At 71.4% G+C, this 22,820-nt stretch overlaps 7 protein-coding genes across 7 annotated transcripts; 3 read left to right on the top strand and 4 right to left on the bottom strand.

Annotated features, from left to right (window-relative positions):
- Nucleotides 1–608: 608 nt before the first annotated feature.
- Nucleotides 609–2,255, top strand: V1510DRAFT_410856 (NEDD4/BSD2). Its single transcript, XM_066932794.1, has 2 exons — nucleotides 609–900; nucleotides 1,045–2,255. Exons 1-2 carry the CDS (start codon nucleotides 871–873, stop codon nucleotides 2,050–2,052), a joined length of 1,038 nt encoding a protein of 345 aa, XP_066791205.1. The 5' UTR covers nucleotides 609–870; the 3' UTR covers nucleotides 2,053–2,255.
- Nucleotides 2,067–4,430, bottom strand: V1510DRAFT_410855 (GDP dissociation inhibitor). The gene is made up of 5 exons (XM_066932793.1): nucleotides 4,059–4,430; nucleotides 3,997–4,002; nucleotides 3,840–3,924; nucleotides 3,397–3,547; nucleotides 2,067–3,365 (listed from the first exon to the last, which is right to left on the bottom strand). Exons 1-5 carry the CDS (start codon nucleotides 4,087–4,089, stop codon nucleotides 2,301–2,303), a joined length of 1,338 nt encoding a protein of 445 aa, XP_066791204.1. The 5' UTR covers nucleotides 4,090–4,430; the 3' UTR covers nucleotides 2,067–2,300.
- Nucleotides 4,431–4,530: 100 nt separating this feature from the next.
- Nucleotides 4,531–5,863, bottom strand: V1510DRAFT_410851 (uncharacterized protein). The gene is made up of 7 exons (XM_066932792.1): nucleotides 5,813–5,863; nucleotides 5,587–5,744; nucleotides 5,465–5,556; nucleotides 5,085–5,433; nucleotides 4,912–5,053; nucleotides 4,739–4,881; nucleotides 4,531–4,708 (listed from the first exon to the last, which is right to left on the bottom strand). The coding sequence occupies exons 2-7, from the start codon at nucleotides 5,740–5,742 to the stop codon at nucleotides 4,589–4,591; spliced, it is 1,002 nt and encodes a 333-aa protein (XP_066791203.1). The 5' UTR covers nucleotides 5,743–5,744; nucleotides 5,813–5,863; the 3' UTR covers nucleotides 4,531–4,588.
- Nucleotides 5,864–5,899: 36 nt separating this feature from the next.
- V1510DRAFT_410849 (Vps16, N-terminal region-domain-containing protein) lies at nucleotides 5,900–8,372 on the top strand. Its single transcript, XM_066932791.1, has 5 exons — nucleotides 5,900–6,002; nucleotides 6,070–6,192; nucleotides 6,226–6,332; nucleotides 6,364–7,795; nucleotides 7,827–8,372. Exons 1-5 carry the CDS (start codon nucleotides 5,981–5,983, stop codon nucleotides 8,336–8,338), a joined length of 2,196 nt encoding a protein of 731 aa, XP_066791202.1. The 5' UTR covers nucleotides 5,900–5,980; the 3' UTR covers nucleotides 8,339–8,372.
- Nucleotides 8,373–8,631: 259 nt separating this feature from the next.
- Nucleotides 8,632–11,390, bottom strand: V1510DRAFT_389235 (P-loop containing nucleoside triphosphate hydrolase protein; the record flags this gene model as incomplete). The annotated part of the gene is made up of 3 exons (XM_066931727.1): nucleotides 10,559–11,390; nucleotides 8,893–10,318; nucleotides 8,632–8,861 (listed from the first exon to the last, which is right to left on the bottom strand). The coding sequence occupies exons 1-3, from the start codon at nucleotides 10,922–10,924 to the stop codon at nucleotides 8,632–8,634; spliced, it is 2,022 nt and encodes a 673-aa protein (XP_066791201.1). The 5' UTR covers nucleotides 10,925–11,390.
- A 4,425-nt stretch (nucleotides 11,391–15,815) lies between these two features.
- On the top strand, nucleotides 15,816–16,701 carry V1510DRAFT_410842 (putative trna ribose methyltransferase). Its single transcript, XM_066932790.1, has one exon. The coding sequence runs from the start codon at nucleotides 15,830–15,832 to the stop codon at nucleotides 16,331–16,333; it is 504 nt and encodes a 167-aa protein (XP_066791200.1). The 5' UTR covers nucleotides 15,816–15,829; the 3' UTR covers nucleotides 16,334–16,701.
- Nucleotides 16,702–17,038: 337 nt separating this feature from the next.
- V1510DRAFT_438716 (uncharacterized protein) lies at nucleotides 17,039–22,769 on the bottom strand (the record flags this gene model as incomplete). The annotated part of the gene is made up of 4 exons (XM_066935596.1): nucleotides 17,039–17,245; nucleotides 17,370–17,549; nucleotides 18,076–22,578; nucleotides 22,611–22,769. The coding sequence occupies 4 exons, from the start codon at nucleotides 22,767–22,769 to the stop codon at nucleotides 17,039–17,041; spliced, it is 5,049 nt and encodes a 1,682-aa protein (XP_066791199.1).
- Between the last annotated feature and the right edge of the window lie 51 nt (nucleotides 22,770–22,820).

Genomic DNA, 22,820 nt, shown 5'->3' with positions numbered 1-22,820 from the left:
ATCGGACTCGCCGGACCCGGCGGACCCGCGCCCCGGCCCAGCTGCGCCCTCCACCGGCGCCTCGTCCGCCCCGCCCAGGCCCGGAAACAGCACCTCGTCGGCCGCATTGACGTTGCGCTCCAGAATCTTGCGGATCAGGGCCTCCGGCAGCGCGCCCGCAATCGACGCCTTCTCGGCCTCGATCTCGTCCGGCGTCATCGCCGCCACGCGCGCCGCGTTCTCATCGCTGATCCGCGCGGCCTCGGTCCCCGGCGCCGGCGTCCGCCCGCTGCGGGCGCGGTCCGTCGCCACGCGCGCCCGCCACAGGGACTTGCGCGGCGCCTCCAGCGGCGGCCGGGCCGGCGGCCGCGGCGGCCGCGCCGCGCCCTTGGCGGCCGGGCGCTCCACGATGTCGGCCGTCATGCCCACCATCTTGACTGGCCGGTTTCGTAGTCTCTAGCAGTCAGCACACGTGCCCGTCCGGCGGGTGCGTCTGCGGTGGCTTGATCTGGCCCGCGCGCGTCCGATCGGCGGCGAGACGGCTAGTTGTTGGTGCCGGGCGACAGCCAGAGCTCCGGACTAATAGCAAGGCACTTTCTGACCGATCCGGTCTATCCGTACGCTGGCCAGTCACCTCGTCGTGGTCGCGTCCTATTTTCAGTGTCGGCCGAGCAAATTCTACGAAAAACTCGGATGACAAATGGCAGATTACATAACCGGCGCGCGGCGGCGCAGCTGTGCCGCATGCCTCCCGCGCCGCCGCACCTCCGCCCCATCCGGCCCGCGTTTGCAGGTGCTCCGCCTCCAAAGCCGTAGCGGCACCGTCACCGCTCTTTCTCTTGCACGTTGTCCAGTGCTTTTGCCTGTTCTTCGCCCCCATAGACCACTCCAATGGCCCGACGTGGAAAGGAGTACTCCAAGGTATGTGTGCCCGGCGGCGGCCGGCGACCAGGGGATGCCCTGCCGCCGGCCGCCGCCGCCGCCGTCGTTGTCTGCCGGAAAAGGCCAGCAGGGCCTCTCCGGTCGGCCGGCGGCGGCGCCCGCTCGCAGCCGCTGACGTCCCAGCTCGATAACGAGACCGACGAGACGGCCGGCACGAGCGCGGCCGGCGGCCTGGCAGCCGGCGCGGCCTCGCCGGCCTCGCCGCCGCCGTCGTTCAGATCGACGGCGTCTTTCATTCCTATTCCAGCCGACGACCCGCTCGCGCGGTCGTTCGAGCTGGACGGAGACGAGGACAGCGATGATGAGCTGTACGGTGCGCCGTCGCACGCGGTGGCCGCGCACGATGCGGACGAGCCGCGGGAGCCGTCGGCGGCCGGGCCGGCCGGGACGGCGGACGAGGCCGGGTCCAGCGTCGGCTCCAGCGTCGGCGCCAGCGCCGGCGCCAGCAGCTCGTCGTCGCCGCCCGGGCTGGCGTCGTCGAACGACGGGGTGTTTGCCAACATCACGGCCAAGCCCGACACATCCGAGAAGCCAACGGAGGAGACGCCGCCGTCGTACGAGGAAGCCGCGGCGGACGCCACGCCGCCGTACTGGGAGACGACGATCCTGTCGCCCGGTGCGGCGTCGGACGACGTCTACATCGAGGGCCTGCCGGTCGGCAACTTCTTCAACTTTGCATGGAACATGCTGATCTCGATGTCGTTCCAGTTCGTCGGCTTCCTGCTGACGTACCTGCTCCACACCACGCACGCGGCCCGCAACGGCTCGCTTGCCGGCCTGGGCGTGACGCTGATCCAGTACGGCATGTACATGGGCAGCCAGGACGACGCGGCCGCGCAGCCGAACAGCACCGCGGTGGACAACTACGCCAACGCCGACCCGAACTCGTACGTGGTCACGACGATCGCGGCGACCAACACGACGGGCACCGACGCGCCCGCCGGCGGCCGCTCGCAGATCAACGTCGTCAGCCTCTGCCTCAACCTCGCCGGCTGGTTCCTGCTCGTCAAGTCGTTCCTGTCGTTCTTCCGCGTCCGCCGCATGGAGCGCGTCATTCTGCAGACGCCGAGCGCGCCCGGCACCGGCCCGGCGCACGTCGGCGCGGGCGAGTCGCCCGAGACGGCCGTGTAGGCCCGAGAAAAGTATACATAGACTGCTACGCTCTGCGTGTATCCATTTTGGTGCGTGACTATCTTTATCGCCACTCTTGCCCGGCGCGCCGGGCCTTTTGTTCCATCTACTGGTCTCGTTCACTTAATTGTCTCATTTACCGATTGCTTACTGGATGGATTGGTCGCTCGTGTTATGTTCTGTTAATATATTGGTTCGGAGTAGCTACGGGGCCCGCAGGCCGTGCCGGTCAAACAGACTGCATTAGACTAGTACGCGTTCAGGCTCTCCTCCTCCTCGACCGTCGTGCGCTGCTTGAGCACGAGGTCCTTGCCCGTGATCCGACGGTAGATGTTCTTGACGTCGTCCGTCGTCGTCTCGAAGTGGCTCGTGGCGTCGTAGCTCTTGGAGATGTACACGTGGTCCTTGCTGCCGTCCTCCATGGGCTCGTAGATGTCGTCCACGCCGATGAACTTCTCGATCACGGTGCCGAGCAGCCGGATGCCGGGCGTGATCTCGGCCAGCGGGTTGGACGTCTCGATCACGGTCGAGACCATGGCGATGTAGTGGTCCTTGGCGCTCACGTTGTGCGCCGCCGACACGCACGCGATGTAGATGTCGTGCTTGCGGCCCACCTGGTTCTGCGGGATGATGACCTGGGCCGAGTCCGCGTTGTCCGTGTTGGGGATCGGGTGGCCGAGGATGCAGATCGCGCGGATGACCGCGCCGATCTTGCGCACCTTCTCGCGGAAGTACGTCGGGTCGCCGATGATGAGCTTGGCCTTGGCCGTCTCGTCGCCGGAGCGCACGCCGACGGCGACGCCGTCCTCGTAGACGACCTCGTCGATCGGCTTCTCGAGCATGTACGTGCCGCCGTAGATGGCCGAGAGCCGGGCAAAGCCCTGGGGGAGCTCGCCGAGGCCGTACAGGGGGTACAGGTACGGCGACTTGCCGTAGCGCGCCATCGAGCCCAGGTACAGCACGATCCGGTCGACTGCCTCGCGCGCGGGCTTGTTCAGGTACGCGTCGTCCAGGTAGAGGCCCATGGCGTGGCCAATAAAGTCCTTGGTGCCGGCCTCGAGACCGAACTTGGCGTACACCTCGGCCATGGTGTTGGTGTCGAGGTTCAGGCCCTGGTGCGTCGACGGCGTGTTCTCGTCGTAGCTGCCGATGAACTCGAGGAACCGCTTCATGCGGCGCTTCTCGAAGAGGCCCATCAGCGGCGACCGGATCGCCTCCATCTCGTTCGAGGGCACCTTGGCGATCTTGCCGTCGCGGAAGACGTACGAGCCCGAGATCTGCTTGAACTCGAGGTAGCGGGTCACGTCCGTGTGCTGCGGTCAGCGCGCCCGGCGGGGGACGTACCAGCAGGATGTTGGTCAGCTCGCCGTTGGCCATCAGGAACTTGGGGATCAGGTCCACGTTCCAGTCGCGGTCCCGGCCGAGGCTGGCCTTGGGCTGCTCGCCGGGACGGTACTTGGCGTAGATCTGGCTGAGCGTCAAGGACGCGCTCTCGCTGGCGGGTCAGCCTGCTCAGGGGGTGGGTGCGGGCGGCGCGGCGGGTGCGGGCGCCAGGGGCGCCGCGGTCCGGAGCTCGCCGGGCGGGCGCGGCCCGCAGGGGACGCGGTCCGCGGACCCGCGCCCACGGGTCCACCGCCGCGGACACGCTCCGGACACGCAGGACTCGCTCCGGCAGGCCGCTGTCCCGTCCGCCTCCGGCCATCGGCCACGGCCTCACCCCGGGCCGGATCGCCCACCACGGCCGCGCCCGTCGCCGCCCGCCCGTCGCGCCGCCAGCGCCAACTCACCCTCCGTAGTGGTCCTGCCGGTCCATGTGCAGGACCTTCTTGCCCTCGACACTGAAGATGCCCGAGAGAATGCACTCGGTCAGGCCTGCCCGTCAGCCGCCGCCTCCGCCGGCTCCGGCCGGCCCGCTCGTCCGGCCGCGTCGCCCGTGTCACATACCCGTGCCTAGATCAGTCAGCGCCGTCCACTCGGCTACCTGGCCGTCGCCCCGCCGCACTCACCGAGCACAATAATGTCGTATTCCTCATCCATGGCGTCCAAAAAGTTCCGTTCTCGCACGCACAGTCACTGATTCGCACTCGCTGACTAGATAAAGTCCGCGCTCGACAAAGTCCAAGAAGCCCGCTCTCTCAGAATTGGAGGGGATCCCAGTTCTAGCCCTTTATACTACTCCTGCGCTATCCGATAATGTTGCCTCACGACAACTGACTAGTCTCCGCAATTAGACGATCGATCAATCACGCCTGCGTTCGGGCTCTTTTTCACGTCGCCGTGCGTCGTGCCTGTGATAGAGAAAACAAAGATGCCGGCTTGTCTGCGTCTACGCTTTTTATCACCGGCAGAGACTCCAACAACGTCAGATAGAGTTTGTGAGCTGGGCGTCTTTCTTCGGCGGGGCGGGCGCGGCGTTGGGACGGTTGGGGCTGCAGCCGGCGCGCGGCGGCGCGGCTGCGGCGGCAAACGCCGCGCGGGTGTGTGTCACGTGATTTATTCGCCGCCCCTGCGCGGCTGTCGGCTGCGGGGCGGACGGCTACTTCTTCCAGCCGTAGGCCGCGGCCAGCCGGCGGGCCAGGTGCTCCTTGGCCGTGATGACGGTCTCCTGGGCGTTGGCGCCGCGGCCGGTGCGGCTCTGCACGAGCGGGCTCGGCATCTGCGTTAGCGCGCCTCCAAGGGCACTTACCGGCTCGAGCAGGGTCTCGTCCGCCGGGTGGCAGAAGTAGGCCATGCTGTAGCGGTCCTTGCCGCCCTCGATCGCCAGCGACGGGAACTTGACGCGGTGCACGGCCGACTTGAGCAGGCCGGCCGACCAGAACGAGAGTTGGTCTGGGTCAGCGCTGCGCCCGGGCGACTTACCGGCGATGTTGAGCACGATCGGCGGACAGGCGGCGCTGTCGCGTGCGGGCAGCGCCGGGATCGGCGTCCACTGCTTGGTGACGGGCGAGAGCACCTCGAGCGCGGCCTGGCCGTCGCGCTGGAAGAGCAGCGTCATGGAGCCCTGGGGTCAGCGTAGCCTGGCGGCGACGTACAAAGTCCGTGTGCGCGCCGGCGCGGATGTCCGCGGTCGGGTCGCCGGCGAGCTCGGTGCCCTGCAGCGCGGGGTAGTAGAGCATGCGCAGGATGCTGCCGCTGAACTTGCTGAGGTCGTGCCGGTCCGAAAACCACGTCTCGCCGCCGGCCGCGGGGTCGATCTCGAGCGCCAGCGCCAGCAGGTTCTGGATCTTGTGGCACACGGCGTGCGCCTTGCGCGTGAAGTCGTCGAGCGTCTGCTCGGACTGCGCAAAGAGCTGCGGCAGCGGCTGGATGGCCTTGCCGCCGAGGAACTGGCCGAAGTTAAAGACCTCCTTGGGATCGCTCTTGCCGACGGCGGTGTCGAGGCTGCGGTCAGCGCTTCCGGGCGCGCACGTACACCTCGCGGCCCAGGCACGAGTACCCGCGGTTCTCGGCCGAGATCTGGAACTCCTGCTTGGCCTCGAACGGCTGGGCAAAAAAGTCCTTGGACTGCCGTCAGCGCGCCCCTGCGCCACGTACCAGCTGGAACATCACGTCGACCTCGTCCGCGGTGAACCCGCTGCCCTCGATGAACACGAACCCGAGCGTGCTGGCGGCGTCGAGCAGCTGTTTGCCGACCGCCGCGCGGTCGGCCTGCGAGATGTCTATCACCGGGAGGACCGTTTCCGTAGCCATTGCTGCACGTCAGCCGGGCCCTGCCGCCGCCGGCCGCCGGCCAGCCGGCTGCCCGGCGGGCCACGCGTACCTGTCTCTGCGTCGTCGTCGGCGTCGTCGTTCGGGCGCCGGTGGATGTCGGACTCGGCCGAGCTGGGAGTTGGCAATCGCGCCGCACCGGGTGCGGCGCGATAAGTCCGCCGGGTAACACCACCTCTACTTCCCGCCGACCGCACCGCAGGACCCGCCGGAACCCACGATGGCGCCCAATCCGACGCAGGGTACGTGCGCGGCCGCGCGGCAGACGGCGCGCGGCCGCGGCCGGCACCCGGACGATGCTGACCGCAGGCTGGGAGAAGCTCCAGGATGTGTTCTACCGGAAGCGCACGCTGTACGAGCTCAAGTGGGAGACGTTCGATGTCGACATCGACGACTACAAGATGGTCGGCGCGCCGTTCGGCGGGGCCCTGGGTACGTGAGCGCGTGCGGACACGCTGACCGCAGCCGTGTACCGCGACCCGGCCAAGCCCGTGGCGTACCGCGGGCCGGCGTCGCGCGAGCGCTCGATCATGATCTTCAACAGCGCCGGTGACCTGCTCACCAACATTCCGGTATGTACGTGCGTGTGCGCGCTGACCGCAGTGGACCGACGGCTCGATCAAGGGCATTGGCTGGACCGAGACCGAGCAGCTGGTGGTCGTGACCGAGAACGGCCTGGTCCAGATCTTTGCGGGCTTCGAGGCCACGCCCGCGTCGTTTTCGCTCGGCAAGGACGCCGAGACCAACGGCGTGGTCGACTGCCAGTTCTGGAGCACGGGCCTGGTCGCGCGGCTGTCCAACAACCGGCTGGTGGCCGTGTCGCGGCTGGACGAGCCGCGGCCGCGGCTGCTGGCCGAGCTGGCGGTGACGCCGGCCGAGATCCACGGCTGGGCGCTGGTGCCGCCGACGTACACGCTCAGCCGGCACGTCGAGGTGCTGCTGGGCGTCAACTCGACCGTCGTCGTCAACGACACGGCCGAGAGCCAGGACCAGTACCTGGAGGAGGGCCCGTTCACGCACATCGCCGTCTCGCCAAACGGCCTGTTTGTGCTGCTGTACACGTCGTACGGCCGCGTGTGGGTGGTCTCGGTGGACTTCCAGAAGAAGTACAGCGAGTACGACACGGGCACGACCGCGGTGCCGTCGAGCGTGGTGTGGTGCGGCAACGACTGCGCGGTGATCGCGTGGGAGGACGAGGTCCGGCTGGTCGGTCCCGGGGGCCAGGTCCTGAGCTTCTTCTACGCCGGCCGGGTGTTTCTGGTGCCCGAGATCGACGGCGTGCGCGTGATCTCGAGCGACCGCTGCGAGTTCATCGCCAAGGTGCCGGACGTGACCGTGGACGCGTTCAGGATCGGGTCGACGGCGCCGTCGGCGATTCTGCTGGACGCGGCCGAGCACCTGCTCAACAAGTCGCCCAAGGCCGACGACAACATCCAGATCATCCGGCCAAAGCTGTCCGAGGCGGTCGACGCGTGCATCCGCGCGGCCGGGTACGAGCCGGAGCCGTACTGGCAGAAGCGGCTGCTGCAGGCCGCGCGCTTCGGCAAGTCTGTGCTCGAGCTGTACACGTCGGACGACTACGTCGACATGTGCGAGGTGCTGTTTGTGCTGCAGGAGGTGCGCAAGCCGGGCGTCGGCCTGCCGTTGACGTACGACCAGTTCATCCGGCTGACGCCGGAGCGGCTGCTGGAGCGGCTGATGAGCCGGCGGAAGCACCTGCTGGCGCTGCGGATCGCCACGTATCTGCTGCTGCCGACGGACAAGATCTACGTGCACTGGGCGTGCGCCAAAGTCAAGTACTCGACCGAGGACGACAAGACGACGCTGGACGCGGTGGTGGCCAAGCTGGGCGCCGTGCGCGGCATCTCGTACGAGGAGGTCGCCCGGACGGCGTACAACGAGGGGCGCACGGGCCTGGCCACGAAGCTGCTCGACTACGAGCCGCGGGCGGGCCGCCAGGTGCCGCTGCTGCTGTCCATGGAGGAGGACGAGATCGCGCTGGTCAAGGCCGTCGACAGCGGCGACCCGGACCTGGGTAAGTGGCGGTGTGGGCGCGCTGACGGCAGTGTACTACGTGCTGCTGCATCTCAAGAAGAAGCTGCCGCTGGCGCAGTTCTTCCGGCTGGTGAACGAGAAGCCCACGGCCACGGCCATGGTCGAGGAGCTCGCCCGGCTGGAGGGCCCGGAGCTGCTGAAGGACTTCTACTACCAGGACGACCGGCGGTCGGACGGCGCGAACGTGATTCTGCGCGAGGCCCTGAAGCTGGACGACCCGGCCGAGAAGTCCGAGAAGCTGAAGCTGGCGTCGAAGCTGCACACGAGCTCGAAGGAGCTGTACAGCAACTCGCGCGCGATGGAGGACGCTGCGCGGCTGCTGGACGCCCAGATCAAGCTGGAGAAGGACCTGCAGCCGGACCAGCCGCTGGCGGGGCTGTCGGTCTCGGACACGATTGTGCGCCTGTTCAAGATGGGGCAGGGCTCGAAGGCGATGAAGATCAAGAACGACTTCAAGGTGCCGGACAAGCGTTTCCAGACGCTCAAGACCGAGAAGCAGGACCTGCGCGACCGCAGCGCGTGATGTACAGTACTGAATCATTATTATTGTCCTGGTGCACGTGGGTGCACTGCCCGCGGGGGGGCGGGGGCGGGGGCGAGCCGCACGGGGTGCGGCTGCGCGGGAGGCCCGTGCGCGACGGCAGCAGGCGGGGTCGTGAGCCGCACGCCGTGCGGCTCGGCCCGTCGCAGCGGCCGCCAGGGGCCGTGCATATAGCCGCAGCCCGCAGCCGCAGCTGCGCCTCACGCCGTGCGGCTCAGCCGGCCGCCCGCCGCACCCCCGCCAACATCGCCGCCGGCGGCCCGCCTCTCCCCCGCTCAGCACGCGGCCACCGCGCCCGACGTCCGCCGCGACGGGTCCTGCCGCAGTGCCGCGCGGAACGCGTCCGCGTCCTGCACCAGGCAGTTCCACTCGTCGAGCAGCGCGGCCGGCGGCGGGCGCGCCTCGAGCTCGAGCCGCGCAGTCAGGTCGCGCACGTGCTCGGCCATCAGCGCGTTGTGGCGGCGCACGGCCTCGTTGTGGGCCGTGATGGCCTTGCGTTTGGCCTCTGGCGGTCAGCGCAGCCGGCAAGTACGTACCCTCGACGTCGGCCTGTTCCTCGTAGAACCGCACCGCCCGGCGGATCTTCTCGAGCTCCTGGGTCTGGGTCTCGTTCTGCTCCTTGAGCTCGGAGTTCTGCGAGAGCGTCGTCTGCAGCATCTGCATGGTCTCGCGCATCTCGGCCAGCTGGGCGCCGCGCTCGGCGCCCGAGATGAAGTCCTGGTTGACAATGGCGCGGGTGCGGATGTTCTTGGCCTGCTCGGCGTAGCGCAGGGTCGACAGGCTCTCGTCGTAGTCGCACGGCGACACGCACGCGATCATGGCCGTCTTGCTGTTGCCGCCCAGCGAGTCCTTGAGCAGCCAGGTCAGGGTCGAGTCGCGGTACGGCACGAGGTCCTTCTTCTTGCCGGACGAGGCGTCGGCGAGCGCCGAGATCACGCGGCCGAGCGTCGACAGCGACTTGTTGATGTTGGCGCCCTCGCGCAGGCGGAAGCCGGTCGCGCCGGTGGAGTTGGCGCGCTCGGAGCCGGCCAGGTCGACGAAGCGGATGCGCGAGACGGTCTCCTGGGTCTCGTCCAGGCCGGGGTCGTAGTTGGTCTGCTTGACCTCGAGCGTGAACACGGCGTGCGAGCGCGACGACGAGTCGTTCATGTTGGTGCTCGCCGTGGAGCGGTACCGGTTGCCGGTCTTGAGGTGCTTCTTGACGTCCGCAAAGGTCTTGACGGTGAACTCGCTCAGGTCCTTGACGTACGGCCCGTCCACGGGCGACTCGCGCACCTTGAGCGGGACCGGCGTCTGGGTGGGCGCGGCCGGCGGCGCCAGCAGGTCGTAGACGTGCTCGTTGTAGATCTCAAAGTACGAGACGCGGATCGTGCAGCACACGCTGGCCGAGTTGAGCTCGTCGACCTTGGCAAAGAGGTCCTCGCACGTGCGCGGGATGATGCCCGGCTCGTCGTCCGAGCCCATCATGGTGAAGGACTTGCCGGAGCCGGTCTGGCCGTAGGCGAAGATGCACGTGTGGTAGCCCTCGAAGTTGTGCTCGAGGAACTCGCGGCCGAGCTTGAGGTAGACGCCCTCCTGGTCGACAAAGTCGGGGCTGGCCTTGTCGAGCGACCAGATGGACTCGTCAAAGACGAAGCGCTTGGGCTCCTGCGCGTCCTTGGCGGCCAGCCGCGACGGCGTGGCGTCGTCGAGCCGGGGCGGGTGGATCACGGTCACGCCGGCCCGGGCGTCCATCTCGATCAGCGACGGCTGGTGGCGCTCGCGCTCGCGCTCGACAAAGGGGCGCACGCGCACGACGACGCGGATGTTGCCCTGGCCGCTGGCGGTGTCGGCCGAGTGCGTGGACCCGGCGAGGCTGGTCGAGCTGGCCATGGCGGCCGAGGAGAGCGCGAGCGCGGTGGCCGGGCGGGGCGCGGGCGACGCGGCGCCGTCGCGCGCGGGCCGCCGCAGCGGCGAGCGCGGCTGCGAGCGCAGCATCGGCCGCGACGGCTGCCGGGCGAGCGCGGTCGGGCTGGTGGGCAGCTTGGACGGCCGCGGGGCCGGCAGCGCGGTGCCGGCGCGCGACGACGGGCGCTCGAGGCGCGACGCCGGGCGGTCGGCGCGGTCGGCGCGGTCGGCGCGCTCCGGCCGCGCGCGCAGCTCGGCGCGCTCGACGTCCAGGGACAGCGTCGAGCTCGTGCGCGCGTGCGCGCGCAGCCGCACGCTGGACTCGGACCGCAGCGACGCGGCCGAGCCCGCGCGGCGCAGGACCGGCGCGTCGTCGTCCGACTCGGCCGCGGAGGCGCGCGACGGCGACCGCGACGGCGACCGCGTGCCGGCGGGGACGTACAGCTTGGGGGGCTCGTGGCGGCCCGTCTTGAGGTTGACCATGCTGCGCGTTGCGGCGCGGCTCAGCGTCCGGCTCGGGCTCGTCGGCGTCTGGGGCCGGGGGTCTGGCGTCGGGCTGGGCCGGATCAGGGTCGGCGTCCGGCTCGGGGTGGGCGGGGACGATCCGGAAGGCGAGGGCTTGGCCGGCGGCGGCACGATGTAGTACTTTTTCTTGGGCCGTTCTCCGGGCGACGCTGACATTTTGCTGGTGTATGCCGATCCCTTTGGTCAATCACACGTCCGTCGCTATCACTTTGACTTTCGCGGCTCTTGCTTTGGCGATAGCGGCGACCGGCGGGCCCCTCTAGGCGATATAACGGCGAGGGCGCGCCTAGGGCGGCGTGTTGACTCCTTGCCGAATGGGGGCGACGTAAACACGGGTGCGGCGGCCCTAACCCGCGCCGTCGCCCGGGCAACGCGCTTACCCGGAACGACGCGGCGAAGATTTTCGCGCAACGCCGACGGCAGCACGACAATGGATCGGACAAGCACGAGCGTGGCCCCGTTTGTGGCGGTCCTGACCGAGGACCAGCGGCGGCGGCTGGTGGAGAACTACACGGCGCTGGTGGCTACTGCGCCGGCGGACGAGGCGCGGCTGGCGATCGAGGTGCTGGCGGCGCTGCTGGCGCGGACGACGGACGACTGCGCGGCGGACGGGCTGGTGCGGGTGGTGCACGACGCGATTGAGAGCGAGCGGCAGCCGCTGGCCGTGCAGCTGGTGGCGCGCGTGCCGGCGCTGGGCCGACGCGTGGCGGCGGAGTGCGTGCGGACCGTGGCCGCGCACGCGACGGCGGCGCTAGGACACCTGCAGACAAGCGAGGACTCGATCGAGCCGGCGTACGCCGGGCTGGCGGCTCGGGCGGCGGCGGCGGCGACGGCGGAGGCCGGGGGGACGGGCGCGGTGGCGACGGGGCCGGGGGGGCCGGGCGGGACGGGGGCTGATCCAGCCACGGACGGTGCGGCTGGTGCGGCGGGCGACGCCGCAGGGGGTGCGGCTGACGCGGCCGAGACCGCTGCAGGGAGTGCGGCTGGCGCAGCCGAGACCGCCGCAGGGAGTGCGGCTGACGCGGTCGACACAGCCGCACAAGCTGCGGCTCGCGACTCCGGCTCAGCCGCACCGCGTGCGGCTCACATCCCCGACGCCGCACACCCTGCGGCTCACATCCCCGCCGCCGCACACCCTGCGGCTCACGCCCCCGACGCCGCACACCCTGCGGCTCACATCCCCGACGCCGCACACCCTGCGGCTCACACCTCCGACGCCGCACACCCTGCGGCTCACGCCCCCGACGCCGCACACCCTGCGGCTCACCCCGCGCCGCACACCCTCCTCCCCGCCCATCTCGACCCCGACACCGACCTCTACGCGCTCGCCGCCGTCCTCAACTTCCTCGCCGATGTCTTCACCGGCGGCGACGCCGGCCCGGCCTCCACGCTCCCTCCCGGCGAGCTCCGCGCCGTCGCGCACGCCGCAATCGCCGCCGTCGGCATCAAGCACGCCCAGGTCGCCCGCGCCGCCGGCCTCCTGCTCCGGCGCCTCGTCGACGATCTCCTCGCCGCCGCCCCCGACATGTACGACGAGCTCTGGGACTGCGTGCTGGCCCTCGCGGCCACCGGCGCCGTCGTCCAGCAGGACTGCGGGTTCTCGATCTGGGCCGCGTGCGCGTCCAGCCCGCGGTTCCTGGCCGCCGCCGGCCTCCAGACGCGGCTGCAGACCGCAGCGTGCTGGACCCAGCTCCTGGTCAGTCGTGCGCCGGACGTGCTGACCCCAGGCCGGCTTCGCCAGCGGCGTGCCCGAGCGCCGCAAGCTCTCGCTGTACATCCTGTCCAAGCTCACGCAGAACGCGCGCACGACGTTCGCCGTCCCGGGCGCGCTCTTCCGCTGGGACACGGCCGCCGCGCCGCGCCTGCTGGCGGCGTGGCACCGCTTCTGCGCGCTGGTCGAGGTCGTCGCGATCGACAGCTCCGAGCACCAGACCAAGGCCGCCATGTCGGACGTGCGCAACTTCCTGCGGCCAGACACGGACATCCCCGTCGTCTGGGTGCTGGCGCTGATCCGGCTCGGGTTCGAGCAGTCGCTGTACTCGGTCCGGCTGACCATGATGAACTTCATCTTCGAGCTGCCGGACGACAAGCTGGCGCTGCTCGCGGCCGACCCGGGCCTGGTCGTCGGTAAGTGGCCGTGCGGCGACGCTGACCAGACGCGTTCCTGCCGATGGTGCTGCAGAGCGTCAAGGCCGGCGTGACCGTCGCGCCGGACGGCACCGTGTACTCGATCTACGGCAACGAGCTGGTCGGGCTGCTCGCGCGCATGCTGCGCGCGCTGGCAGACGCCGACGCCGAGCGGCTCGTCCTGGCGCTCTACACGGACTTTGTGGTCCACAAGCAGGGCGGGTACGACCCGTTCCTGGTGTACGTCTCCAAGGGCGTGTACGAGGGCTGCCGCGGCCGCGAGTTCCTCGGCGACGCCGCGCTGGACCTGCTCGAGCGCCTGCACCGCTGCAACTTTGAGTACGTGCGCGCCGGGCCCGCTGACCCAGAACGCCGCTGCGCCGCGAGGCGGCCGAGGTGCTGTGGTGGAAGACCATGCCGTCCGTCAGGCTGACGGCCGCCAACTACGACCGGTACCTGCGGGCGTACGCGCGCGCGGCGCGGGCGCCCGGCCTGTGGACCGACGATGCCGTGGCGGCGCTGCGCGCGCGCGTCGTCGCGCTCAAGGTGCGTGCCCGCCGTTCGCGCTGACCCAGTCCGACGACGCCGTCCGCGACCTGTTCCAGCACGTGCTGGCGCTGGCGCCGGCGGCCGACCCCGCCGCGCGCAGCTTTGCGCGGCTGTGCGAGCGCCTGAACACGCCCGAGGCCGCGCGCGGCCTGTTCGAGTCGCTCGTCGACGCCAGCGCGGCCGCGGGCTCGGTCCGGTCGTCGTACGCGGCGCTGGCCGTCCTCCTGGGCCGGCCCGGCGCCGCCTACGACACGGCCGCGCTCGCGCGCCTGCTCGACGCCGAGCTGGCCGCGCCCGACGCCATGGCCAGCCCGGACGCGCGCCAGATGCTCGAGTTCCTGCTGGCCGAGGGCGCCGAGGACCTGCTGAGCTGCGGCCGCGCGCACGCGCTCTTTGCCGACCTCGAGGCCCGCGCCGCCGCCAGCGCCGGCGCCGGCGTCGACGCGCTGGCGTCGTACCTGCGGCCGATGGCGCTGCTGACCCAGCACAGCTTCGGGCTGCCGGCGGCGTTTCCGACCGCCGTCGTGGACCTGCTCGGCCGCGTGATCGAGCCCATCCTGGCCTCGCGCAACATCCACGAGAAGTACGCAGCCGCCCGGCCCCGCTGACGCAGACGCGAGCACCTCGCCCGCGCCGACCGCCTGACCAAGCTCGTGCTGGACATCGTGCGCGCGGCCACGCGCACCGTGGTCGACCCGCTGCTGCTGGACATCCTGCCCGTGGTCGAGCGCGTCAACCGGTCGATTCTCTACGCCGCGCCGGCGCTCCAGCAGGACTACTGCGAGTTCCTGGCGGCCGTGACCGCGCGCGAGGGCGCGGCCTGCTACCGCACCTACAACCTGTTTGACACCGTCGAGGACCTGTGGGAGACCGCCATCGACAGGAGCACGCGGTCGGCCGGCAAGAGCCTGTGCGGGGCCGTCATCAAGCTGATGTTCTCGCCGGCGAGCCTGCGGCTGGCGCTGGCCGACGACGCGCTGCAGAAACGGCTGCAGCGCGTGGCCCACGAGGTCGTGCGGCAGAGCTTTGGCCGGCGCGACGTGCTGCCGGTGCTGGCCGCGTGTTTCTGGCAGATCCACGAGACCGAGGCCGAGCTGGTGTACGGCCACACGTGGATCGGCGAGGTGCTGATGGAGATCTACACGTTTGTGCAGATGACCGAGAGCGCGTTCGAGATGGAGCACGCGGTGGCGACGGCGGTGGCGGCCGACGTGGGGAAGGACCTGTTTGCGCAGACGTACGAGCACGAGGAGGTGGACGCGCGGGCGTACGTGGTGGACCTGCTGGGGCGGGTGGGCGGCGCGGGCGATGCGGACGGCAACGGCGGCGGCGGCGAAGGCGACGGCGACGGCGGCGACGGCGGCGACGACGCCGGCGGCGACGCTGGCGGCCGCGACACCGGCTCCGGCCGCGACGGCGCCCGCCCGGCGCCCGCCGACGCCCACACCGCCGGCCACACGGCCGCCGCCGACGCCTGCCACGTCCCGGACGCCCGCGCCGCCGGCACCGTCTTCGCCGACGCGCTCTCGGCCGCCGTCCGCGCCGCCGGCGTCTACGCGGCCACGCTGCCGGCCGTCGACGGCGACAACACGCACCGGCGCGCGGCGCTGCTCGAGCTGGTGCTCGCCGTGGAGCCCGTCCTCAGCGGCGCCGAGCGCGGCGCCGTTCTGGACGTGTGCATGCGCAGCCTGGTCTCGGAAATGAGCCCCAACGCGCGCGTCTACCTCGAGTGGCTTGTCGGGCGGATCCTGCTCAAGCGCGGCGACGCCGGCGCGCTCTGGGCCGCGCTGGACGGCCCCGAGGAGGCCCCCAAATACCTGGCGTCGCTGATGACGGTCGGGCTCATGGTCTGCCGCGGGCTCGCGCGCAGCCGGCAGGCCGCGGCGTACGCCGCGTACGTGTCGTACCTGATCCCCCTGGCGACCAGCAACAAGGCCGTGGTGCGGCACTCGAGCGTGGTACGTATCGGCCCGGGCGCGCTGACCGCAGTCGCTGTTCTCGGCCATGTGGCCCACGCTGGCGGCCAGCGGGCTCGACGTGGGCAACCGGCGCATGTTCGACCAGCTGGCCGCGCAGATCCGGCGCGCGCCGCAGTACAGCCAGTTCAAGCACGGCGACGAGCTGCTGTGGGGCCTGCACGGCGACTACAACGTGGAGGCCATCTGCGGCGGCCTGCTCGACCGGATCTCGACGCAGCCCCACCGGCGGGTGCCGGCCCGCGCCTTTGGCCGGCTGCGGCCGTCCGGGCTGCCGGCGCACGTCGGGCGCGGCGGCGGCGGGCCTGCGCCGGCCGCGGCCGACGCCCGGCCGCTGCGGCCGGCCGCCGGGCCGGCCAGCCAGATCCTGACGACGATCCAGACCAAGAGCGGCGTCTGGGACAGCCTGATGGAGACGGACAAGGCGCGGCGGGCGGCGGGCGTGCGGCGCGGCCACATGACGGTCGTGGCGTCGCTCGTGGACAAGCCGCCCAACCTGGGCGGGATCTGCCGGGCCTGCGACGTCCTCGGCGTGGAGCGCATGACGGTCAACGACCTGGCCGTGGCGCGGCACCCGTCGTTCGTGTCGGTGGCCGTCACGGCCGACCAGTGGCTGCCGCTGGAGGAGGTCCCGGAGGCGGGCGTGGCTGCGTATCTACGGGCGCAAAAGCGCGCGGGCTACACGTTGATCGGGCTGGAGCAGACCGACAAGTCGGTCCAGCTGAGCCCGGCGCTCGAGTTTCCGGAGCGCTGCGTGCTCCTGCTGGGCAAGGAGAAGGAGGGCATTCCCACCGAGCTGCTGCTGGAGCTGGACTTTTGCGTGGAGATCAGGCAGGTCGGCGTGGTGCGGTCGATGAACATTCAGACCGCGACCGCGGTGGTCATCCACGCGTACTCGAGCCAGCACTGCTAGTGTATTGCGGGCGGCGCGCGACGGACGGCGGAGACGCGGCGGAGCGGGACGGGGGCGGAGGCGCGGTGGCCGGGGGCGGCGCGTGGAGGCCGGGCGCATGCGCCGCACGCGCCCGGCACCGCGCGGGCGGCACTGCCACAGCCGCGCGGGCGCACAGCCGCCACCAGCCACGCAGCCGCGCGGCGGTCGCACAGCCGCCACCAGCCACACCGGCGCCACCAGCCGCACAGCCGCCACCAGCCACACAGCCGCCACCAGCCGCACGCGCACAGGCACCGCCCCGCACCAGCCGCACGCGCCACCCGTCACGGCGCCGCCATCGAGGCGTCCTCCGCGCAGTTGTAAATAAACCGCGTCGGCTCCACCGAGTGCGCCAGCACGTAGTCGCCGTTCACCAGGTCGTTCTCGTCCGCCCGGCGCGCGGCGTCGGCCTCGGTGGCCGCGATGCCCGCCGCCAGGTGGCGCGCAATCACACGCGCGCGGGCCGTCTCGCGCCGGACCTTGACCAGCCAGCTGGCGTCAGCGCGCGCGCAGCCGCACTCACCGCTCGTCCATCAGCGCCGCAATGTCGCGCCACACCGGGTCCTGCAGCAGCAGGTAGTTGCCCTCGAAGATCACGATGGCGGCGTCCGGCGCAATCGCAATGTCGTCGTCCACGGGGTCCTGCGTCAGCGCGCCCCGCCGCCACGCACCTTGCGCGCGTGGTCAAACGACGGCGCGTACACGGTCGGCGTCGCCGCCGTCACCGGCTCGCGCAGCCGCCGCACCAGCGCCAGCAGCCCGGCCGGGTCGAACGTGAACGGCGCGCCGCGGCGCGCAATCGCCTCGGCCGCGTTCGGCATCTGCGCCAGCTGCGCCCGCCGCAGGTGGAACCCGTCCATCGGCACGAACGCGGCCCGCGGCCCGCCCGCGCTGTTGATCGCGGCCGCCAGTTTCTGCGTCAGCGCGCCCGCCCGCCACCTACCTCGGCCACCGTGGTCTTGCCGGACCCGGGGATACCGCTGATCTGCCGTCAGCGGCGCCGCGCGCGACTTACCGCCACCAGCAGCCGGTCGGCGCTGCCGCCGGTGCTCCGCGCGCCGGCCAGCGCGCGGCAGTGGTCTGCGAGCTCGGCGATCACGGACTCCATTGGGCGCGTGAGCGTTGGCGGCGCAGCGACGACGTCGCGGGGTGCCGACGGCCGGGTAACGCCCCGGCCGCCGCGCGGTGGGGCCGCCTACGTCCGGCGAGCCGGTTGAGAACATGTTGTACAGATCAAAATGCATGGGCGGCCGGCTGTGCGCGGACGCGGCGTGCGCCGGCCGCGCGCCGTGCGGCTCACTAGCCGCGCCGCACGGACTGCCGCGCCGCACGCCGTGCGGCTCGCCCTCGGAGGCGCAGGTGGCCGTGCACGCCTGCGCCGCCCGCAGGGCGCACCCTCGACGGAGTCGCCGCCGGAGGCTCGTCAACGCGGCCAAGCGGCACTGACGAGCCTCCGGGGGGGGGGGGGGGCGCGGGGGGGGCGCGGGGCGGGGCGGGGGGGGGGGGGGCGCGCGGGGGGCGCGCCCCCCCCCCCGCGCGCGCCCCCCCCCCCCCCCCCCCCCCCCCCCCCCCCCCCCCCCCCCCCCCGCCGGAGGCTCACCAGTGGCGGTGCGACGAGCCTCCGGCGGCGACTCCGTCGAGGGTGCGCCCTGCGGGCCGATTGTACCGTGGCGTGTGTGGCGCATAGCCGCCGCGGCCCGCGGCGCAGCCCGCTAGGTCACGTTAAACACCGCCAGCGTCTTCAGCTTGCGGTTGATCCACGAGGCCAGAATCTTGCTGCGCTGTTTCTCGCCCAGGCGCGAGCGCGGAAAGTCGCCGCGGGCCACAAACGCGACCACGTCGGTCAGGATGCCGTGGCAGTCGAGCACGGCGTTGACAACGATGGGCACGAGCGCGGCCAGAGCGGTCGTGCGCGCGACCTCGACGACCACGACAACCGTGCGGTCGGCCTGGAACACGGCCGAGCCGCCCGGGCAGATGTCGCGGTGGGCGGCCTCGACGGTGGTCTCGATGTCGATCGGAAAGTGGTTCAGGCCCGCGATCTCAAAGGTGTCGCCGATGGCGCCCAGCACAAACAGCACCTGCAGGTCGACCAGAGCGCCGTCGGCGCCGAGCCGGCGCGAGACGGTGCGCAGGAAGCCGAGGTCGCCGGTGCGGGTGTAGAGCATGTTGCGGTCGCCGTCGGCAGTGCGGGCGGCGAAGCGCTCGGCGTCAAAGGGGTCGGTGGAGCCGTAGAAGCCCGTCGCGCAGGCGTCCGAGGCCACCCAGATCTCGCCGTACTCGCTCGCGCGGCACAGCCGGCGGCTCTCGGGGTTGACGATGGCGATCTGGGTGTTGACCGGGACCATGCCCGAGTCGTGCAGGACCACCGAGTGGCCCGGGGCGGCGCGGTCGAGGGGCACGACCAGGCCGCGGCGGAGGCCGGCCAGGTCCAGGCGCAGCTGGACCGGGTCCACGCCGATGTAGGAGCGGGTGGTGACCATGGGGTTGAGCGCGTGCGAGTACACGACCGAGATCGCCGTCGGCTCGAGCCCGGACGCGGTGAAGAAGCGGCCGAGGCGGGTGAAGATGCCGGCGTCCGGGCGGCCGTCGCAGGCGACCATCAGGTTCTTGGTCTCGCGCAGGTTGTAGCCGCGCATGGGGGCCAGGGCCATGCCGTGCTCGAGCATCTGGCGCGTGGCGTAGCCGTCCTTGACCTTGTAGCGCGCGAGGGCCAGGAAGAACAGCGACGGGTTGACGGCGAAGTCGGCCGGCGAGATCAGGTACGTGGCCGCGCCGACGTAGATGCCCAGCACGCACGTCTGCAGGAAGCCCACGCCGGACGTGCTGCGGATGCAGCCCACGATCGGCTGCGTGCTGCTGAGCTGGCACGTCTCCTTCTGGGTCTTGCACATGGCCAGCAGCGTGTCGTGGCCGACCGACACGGCCACCGGGCGGTTGTCGGCGGTCCAGTGGACCCAGACGAGCGCGGGCCGGCCGGGCGCGAGCCACTCGGGGCGCACGTCGAGGTGGCTGGCGGCCGTGCCCGCGGCGGCCTTGGCCTTGGCCGTGTTGACGACGGGCTGCATGGCGACCTTGGCGATCTGCGCCGACTGCTTGACGTACTGCGCGATGGCCTTGGTCTTGAGCGCGTGCTCGGTCTCGCCGTTGACGGCGATGGCCCGGACGCGGAAGTCGTCGAGCACGCCGAGCAGGGCCGGCACGTCCTCGCCCAGGCGCGCCTGGTCCAGCGGCGCGACCGGCACGGCGACCGCGCCCAGGCAGAGGCACGCCAGCACGGCGTGGACGTAGTCCTCCGAGTGCGAGTACAGCAGCACCACGCGGTCGCCGGCCCGCACGCCGGCCTTGTCGCGCAGGAGCGCGGCCACGGCCGCCACCCGGCCGTCGAACTTCTTCCACGTCGTCTGCCGGCTCTCGCGGCTCTTGCTGTCGATCGTGCAGTACGCGAGCTCCTCGGGCTGGTTGGCCACGCGCCACTGCAGCACGTGCACGACCGACGGGAACTTGGCCATGGACGTGCCCGACCGGTCGTCGACGATCACGTCGCGGTCGTCGACGCCCGTGTACTGCGTGTCCTCGTGCGCGAGCTGGCCCTGCCGGGCCGCGGCCGCCGCCAGCGACCACACGCGGCGCGCGTCGTCCGCGCCGACGTCGGCCGGCAGGTTGAGCAGGCTGTGGTCGCCGCCAAAGTGCGCGTACACGGCCGGCAGCGTGCCGCGCTCGTAGTCGAGCCGGCAGAGCATGGTGCCGATCTCGAGCCGGCCGTTGCGCAGGCTCCGCGGCAGCGTGTTGGGCGCGGTCACGAGCATGCAGTACACGCGCACGTCGTGGACGGCGCGCAGCTTGTCGACGCAGCGCACGCAGAGCTCGCGCAGCAGGTCCGCGTCGGGCACGGCCGGGGGGCCGCCGGGCGTGTCGGGCGCGGTGATGGCCAGCGGCGACTCGACCAGGACGTTGAGCAGGTGCTCGTGGCTGACAAAGACGTCGAACGCGGTGCAGTCGAAGACGCGCGGCACGTTCTGCATGATCGTCTGGACCAGGTGCTGGGTGTAGTTGTAGCGGAACTGCGGCCGGCGCGCGCCGTCGGCCGCGGGCTCGATGCGGCGGCGCAGGCGGTCCTCGTAGAGGCCCACGACGTAGACCTTGCCGGCGTACGTGAAGCCCAGCCGGCCCGTGCGCAGGAACCGCGTCGGCAGCAGGCCGGCCGGCCCGCGGCAGACCGCGTGGAAGATCTGGGTGGTCTCGTTGGGCAGGCCCCAGAAGCCGCCCGAGAGCGACGGGCTGTCGACCCAGATCTCGCCCACGGTCAGCTCGGGCACGAGCCGGCACGCGCCGTCGAGCGGCTCCGGGTCGACGATGGCCAGCGTCGCGTCCGGCAGCGGGTAGCCGAACGCGCCCACGCGGATGGTGTCGCCCACGGGCTCGTCCAGGAAGCCGCCGCGCGGCAGCTTCGTCGACAGGATGCGCACGGTGTTGGTCGCCAGCGCGGCCTTGTCGAGCAGCAGCTCCGACAGGTCCGACGGCCCGTAGTCGTCGTCGGTCGCCGCCGGCAGCGCGGCGCCCAGCCGGTCCTCGCCGCGCAGCCAGTCGCGCACGGCGATCGCCATGCCGCCGTGCTCGGCCAGCGTCAGCAGCGGCGCGACCACCTCGTGCGCGTGCGCGTTGCCGAGCGGCCGCAGCCACCGGTCCGTCAGGATCTCGTGGAACTCGGCGTCGACCGTCAGGCAGTCCACGAAGCACCACGCGACCGACGACAGGTCGACCGCGTGCCGCTTCGAGAAGTTGCGCGTCAGCAGCGGGTACGACTGGTAGTTGTACACGGCCTGCTTGAGGCCGGGGTAGTCGGCGAGCAGGATCGACGGCCGCAGCCGCGAGATCAGGTGCGCGTACAGGCCGGGCACCGTCGGCGCCGACTGCGGCACCCACACGAGCGTGTGGCCGAGGTAGATCGACAGGAACAGGCCCATGATGAGCCCGATCGACCGGCGGGGGTCGAGGTAGCTCACCGTGGTCAGGCTGGCGTCGGGCACGTCCGGCTCGGGCGCCAGGTCGTCCGCGGCGCGCTCGGCCGTGCGCGCGCTGCGCACGATCTGGCCCAGGCACGTCATCTGGTGCATCAGCGTCTTGTGCGAGAGCACGCTCCCCCGCAGCTCGCCCGTCGGCGCGGACGCGAACTCGATGTAGGCCAGGTCCGGCACCTGCAGCGCCGGCAGGTCGGCCTTGCTCGAGAACGTGCCGAACTCGTTGATCTTCCACCACTCGACGCCGCGGGGCCACGGCTGGCCCTGCGAGATGAAGTTGCGGTGGAAGGCCTTGAGGTTGACGTCCGTGGTGAGCGCCAGGTGCGCCAGCGACGCGTTCAGGATCCGGTTCAGCTCGCCGTACTCGGTCGCGGTGTTGACCGGGACCGCGACCACGCCCGCCAGGAAGCAGCCGAGCATGGCCACCGCGAAGTCGACGGCGTCGGTGTCGCGGAAGTACAGCGCCACGCGGTCGCCGCGGTACAGCCCGCTCTTCTCGCGGATGACCTGGCCGACCTTCTCGGCGCGCGCCGACAGCCGGTCCCACGAGATCGCCGAGGCCTCCTTGCCCTTGGCGTCGAGCGTCAGGATCGCGTTGGCCTTGGGCGTCGCGCGCGTGCGGTCGCGCAGCAGCGACGCCAGGTTCTTGAACTTGGCCGGCGGCAGCACGATCCCGCCGGCGTTGTAGCCGCGCGGGACCAGCGGCGGCTGCATGGCGCCGTCGTCCGGCCGCGGCGACGCCGCCGGCGCAAAGTACGTCGGCGACGTGGCCACGTGCGCGCCGTACGCCGCCGAGAACTCGCTGAAGTCCGCCTCGGACCGCAGCGTGTCGCGGTAGTGCACGCCCTCGTCCTTGCGGCCGTCGCGCGCGTCGCGGCTGGCGTCCCGGCTCGTGTCCCGGCTCGTGCTGCGCGACACGTCCCGGCTGCGGTCCCGCATGTACAGCGCGTCCGAGTCCGACGACGACTGGTACGTGTGCGCGTAGCTGCCCGGCCGCGCCAGCCCGCCCGTGTACGCCTCGATCGGGCTGTCGACGAACGAGTTCACGCTCTGGTACGAGTGCTGGCTCGTCGTCGACCCCGAGTACTGGTGCCCCACCCCCGGCCGCTCGCCGGCCCAGTCCACCGTATCGGCCACGGCCGCGTACGTCTCGCGCAGCCGGTTCTTGCGCTTCTCGTAGCCCTTGGTCGTGATGTCGCCCTCCTGCCCGTCAGCGCCGCCGCCCGCCCACTCACCTCGAGCTCTGCCTCGAGCTCGTCCAGGTGCGCCCGCAGCTCGGCCGCCAGCGTCTGGTAGTCGACGCCGGCCGCGGCCTCGCCGCCCGCGGCCCCGGCCGTCACCGGCCGCGACCGGGCGTCCGTGGCGCCCAGATCTGTGCCTGCCGACGTCAGCATGTCGTGTGCTGTCGATGTCGCTCTGCAGCAGTCCGGCAGCTCCAAGCGTTG

The sequence above is a fragment of the Dipodascopsis tothii genome, assembly GCF_038497935.1.
Source record: "Dipodascopsis tothii strain CBS 759.85 unplaced genomic scaffold V1510scaffold_3, whole genome shotgun sequence".
Taxonomy (NCBI): Eukaryota; Fungi; Ascomycota; class Lipomycetes; order Lipomycetales; family Lipomycetaceae; genus Neoaidaea; species Neoaidaea tothii.
This window is presented reverse-complemented; position numbering and strand designations above follow the sequence as displayed.

What these genes read in the sequence shown, in the direction of transcription:
- V1510DRAFT_410856 (XM_066932794.1), top strand. Translation starts at nt 871, where the DNA reads ATGGCCCGACGTGGAAAGGAGTACTCCAAG. An exon ending in GTGGAAAGGAGTACTCCAAG is followed by an intron (nt 901 to 1,044) that starts GTATGTGTGCCC and finishes CTGACGTCCCAG; the next exon opens with CTCGATAACGAGACCGACGA.
- V1510DRAFT_410855 (XM_066932793.1), bottom strand. Translation starts at nt 4,089, where the DNA reads ATGGATGAGGAATACGACATTATTGTGCTCG. An exon ending in CGGCAGGACCACTACGGAGG is followed by an intron (nt 3,548 to 3,839) that starts GTGAGTTGGCGC and finishes CTGACCCGCCAG; the next exon opens with CGAGAGCGCGTCCTTGACGC. An exon ending in AGCTGACCAACATCCTGCTG is followed by an intron (nt 3,366 to 3,396) that starts GTACGTCCCCCG and finishes CGCTGACCGCAG; the next exon opens with CACACGGACGTGACCCGCTA.
- V1510DRAFT_410851 (XM_066932792.1), bottom strand. Translation starts at nt 5,742, where the DNA reads ATGGCTACGGAAACGGTCCTCCCGGTGATAGACATCTCGCAGGCCGAC. An exon ending in TCGACGTGATGTTCCAGCTG is followed by an intron (nt 5,557 to 5,586) that starts GTACGTGGCGCA and finishes CGCTGACGGCAG; the next exon opens with TCCAAGGACTTTTTTGCCCA. An exon ending in GATCGTGCTCAACATCGCCG is followed by an intron (nt 4,882 to 4,911) that starts GTAAGTCGCCCG and finishes GCGCTGACCCAG; the next exon opens with ACCAACTCTCGTTCTGGTCG.
- V1510DRAFT_410849 (XM_066932791.1), top strand. Translation starts at nt 5,981, where the DNA reads ATGGCGCCCAATCCGACGCAGG. An exon ending in GGCGCCCAATCCGACGCAGG is followed by an intron (nt 6,003 to 6,069) that starts GTACGTGCGCGG and finishes TGCTGACCGCAG; the next exon opens with GCTGGGAGAAGCTCCAGGAT. An exon ending in GCCGTTCGGCGGGGCCCTGG is followed by an intron (nt 6,193 to 6,225) that starts GTACGTGAGCGC and finishes CGCTGACCGCAG; the next exon opens with CCGTGTACCGCGACCCGGCC.
- V1510DRAFT_410842 (XM_066932790.1), top strand. Translation starts at nt 15,830, where the DNA reads ATGGAGACGGACAAGGCGCGGCGGGCGGCGGGCGTGCGGCGCGGCCAC.